The sequence below is a fragment of the Aplysia californica genome, unplaced genomic scaffold, assembly GCF_000002075.1.
Source record: "Aplysia californica isolate F4 #8 unplaced genomic scaffold, AplCal3.0 scaffold01059, whole genome shotgun sequence".
Taxonomy (NCBI): domain Eukaryota; kingdom Metazoa; phylum Mollusca; class Gastropoda; order Aplysiida; family Aplysiidae; genus Aplysia; species Aplysia californica.
The window spans coordinates 160,006-162,723 of record NW_004798329.1 but is presented as its reverse complement, the minus strand read 5'-3'; the positions used below and the strand labels follow the sequence as shown (position 1 = coordinate 162,723).

General features: G+C 43.0%; 1 protein-coding gene across 1 annotated transcript in view; it reads left to right on the top strand.

Moving 5' to 3' along the window:
- The window catches only part of LOC101858145 (endothelin-converting enzyme homolog), a gene marked incomplete in the record, with an annotated part of 64,792 nt that overhangs the window by 7,008 nt on the left and 55,066 nt on the right, over positions 1 to 2,718 (top strand). The window contains 1 exon segment of the mRNA XM_035973201.1: positions 918 to 1,190. Within this exon segment, the coding sequence (XP_035829094.1) occupies positions 1,144 to 1,190 (47 nt within the window).

The following is a 2,718-nucleotide window of genomic DNA, read 5'->3' as shown; positions in this document are numbered from 1 at the left end:
TCTCTCTCTCTCTCTCGACATCTATCTATTTACTACCTATCTGTAAAAAGTGTGTCCGTCTTATGTGTGTTTGACTGTCTCTGTTTCTCCCCTCTCTTTCTCTCTCTCTTTCTCTCTCTCTCTCTCTCTCTCTCTCTCTCTCTCTCTCTCTCTCTCTCTCAAAGTCCAGAAAGGATCGCTGGGGATTCGAACTTTGCAGCGTCATCGGTACCATAGTCCAGCATGACAACACTAAAAAAAAAGCTAGATTTATCTGTGTGCAATAAGAGAAAACACTCCTCAGAAATGGCATGCTCCTTTGAAAATCTCAGTATCATTCTCGGAGGGATCTGATATGGGGTGTGAGATTAAGTTACGGCTTTTCTTGTCCTTTTATTTCGTAAAGGATTATCTTTATCAGTGCGTGGCCTGCCAGCGCTGCTCAGTGTAAACTTTTAAATGTCCGTGTTTACCTCCACACTCCGCGTGGGCCAATCACATGGTCGTCCATCGTGACTCGAGGCACTCCAACTCCAAGTCTCCCACACACCTTGACTGTCACCTCTCCACAGAGGGGGCCGTGTTCCTAGCTGTGTCCTTTTCGAAAGAGAGTGCGCAGTGCGCTCTCTGTGTTGGTTCAAAGTAGAAGAGACGGAAAATACGCCAGTCGGTGCGTAAGGGTGCATTTGCGGTTTGTCGTAACATTGCGCGAACGAGTGACGGTCTGAGACGACCGTGTGTAGAAACAAGACTGTAGAAGTCAGTACAATTGCTAGGCCGACAACCTATTCACCGTTACACTATCCTGAGCGTCTTGCCTACAACCGTTGCTGTCCATTGCCGCGAAAATACGTGTGTGCTCGAATAGGTTCACGTCATGAGCTGAGAGTTGAGGTTTCGTTTTGATCGGTCACCCTCTTCTTTTCACCCCCTGACAGATTTATTAACGACTTCTACTGGTGTGTTATAAATAACGAAAGTCTTCTTACAAGAAGCGTGTTTGTTTGATACAGTTCAAATTCTGCACTGACAAGGATTAGTGGAGCATGTAGGGAATTCTGAAGGATCTACAACTTGTCGGGGTTTTTATTTGTCTCATGACCAAGTGCAGGCAGTGTTAACGTAAAGCCTTTCATTGGAGGAGTAACCTGAAGGTGGATAATAATGGCATACGCCATGACAACATTCTCAAATGGGGCAAGGAAGAAACGGTAAGTTTATATAGGTTTTGTTTTGTTTTTCAGCGATTCCTTTGTTTTACTTAATAGGCTATAATGAACTTTATTTTTCGAGGCCCTTACTTTAAAAAAAAATAAAACGACAGTGTCTGACGCAGATGGACCAGTTCCCTGAACGTATGTGCTACAAGTAACAAGAGAGGCTATAATTACTAATTCATTAATCAATGACAACTTCAGTTCAGATCTTATGTCGGTGTTTCATGCATTTCTATTTATTGAATTCTTACACCATTTATTGAGATGGTGTACTAGGCCATGCTTTACAACATAGAGAACAAAATCCAGTTTTTAAAATGTTGAAGTTAGCCCATTTAACTGAGTCCAACGCCATCAAAGTAAAATGAAATACCACTGTCCCGCATCGTGTGAATGTGGCAACCTTTTACTTGTAAATAGACACAAAAAGGGCGAGACGCAGGTTAATCCGAAGAGATCGCTAAACCAAAAGTAAAAGAGACTGGAGCAACAACAAAAAAGGTTCGCCATCCTCCTGTCATTTACACTTTGTGAACTTCAGCAAAAGTTGTAACCCTTTTGTGGGCAAATAGTTCGATCGCTTCTTTTTTTCCAATTCAGTTTCGTTCTTCCATTTTTAAAGGTCATTGTGTTCCCAGTTCAAAACATGACTTTTTAAAACTCAAAAATATAGATTTAAAGTGTAGGCTACGTCGTCATTAAACAAATAACTAAAACGTAATTGGAGGTAGATTTATGAAGGGTCTAAACTGGAGAATGACACGTTATAGTTTTTTTTTTGAAGTATGCCAAAAACACAGGTAGAGTCAGCAGGCGAGCAACACGTGCTAAGACCTCCAAAAGGAGAGCTGGAAGAGGGTATTATGGCAAGGGAGGGGGGGGGGGGTACGATACTGGCAAGTGTCAGCACTTTTCGTCGCCAGCCTCTGTAGTGTAGTGGTTGGTTAGGCTCTTCACCGGGGGAAGCAAAAAACCCGAGTTCAAAGCCCATGTGGAGAGAATTTTGATCGACTACTTTGGTCTTTCTGTTTGGTCATTGCATCCCTCTAGCCCGGGCTGAGGGTCAAAGCCCACCCCGTAAATGGCTTAAATGCATCGATGGGTGCGTAAAACGCCTACGTCGTAAAAGAAAACAAGTTTTTGTTTAATATTTACAACGAGAAACATAGGGTGCGTCTTTACAACTTGACAAGCACTCCTCGACGCTATAGCATCCTGTTGTGTGTAAGGTTGATTTGATACAGTCAGTCAGTCAGTCAGTCAGTCAGTGTCGCTATGCACGTACAGTGTCACGTAGATAACTAGGCTGTGTGTATCTTCGGAACGCACACGTTCACACACAACAGCTTTTTGTCACGCAGCTTATCAGGACTGTCCTACAGGCACGCACTTATTCTGGTGTGTGAAATTTAAAATGAAACCTCTGTCTGTCTGTCTTGTCTGTCTGTCTGTCTGCCTGCCTGCCTCTCTCTTCTTCTTCTTCTTCTTCTTCTTCTTCTTCTTCTTCTTCTTCTTCTTCTTC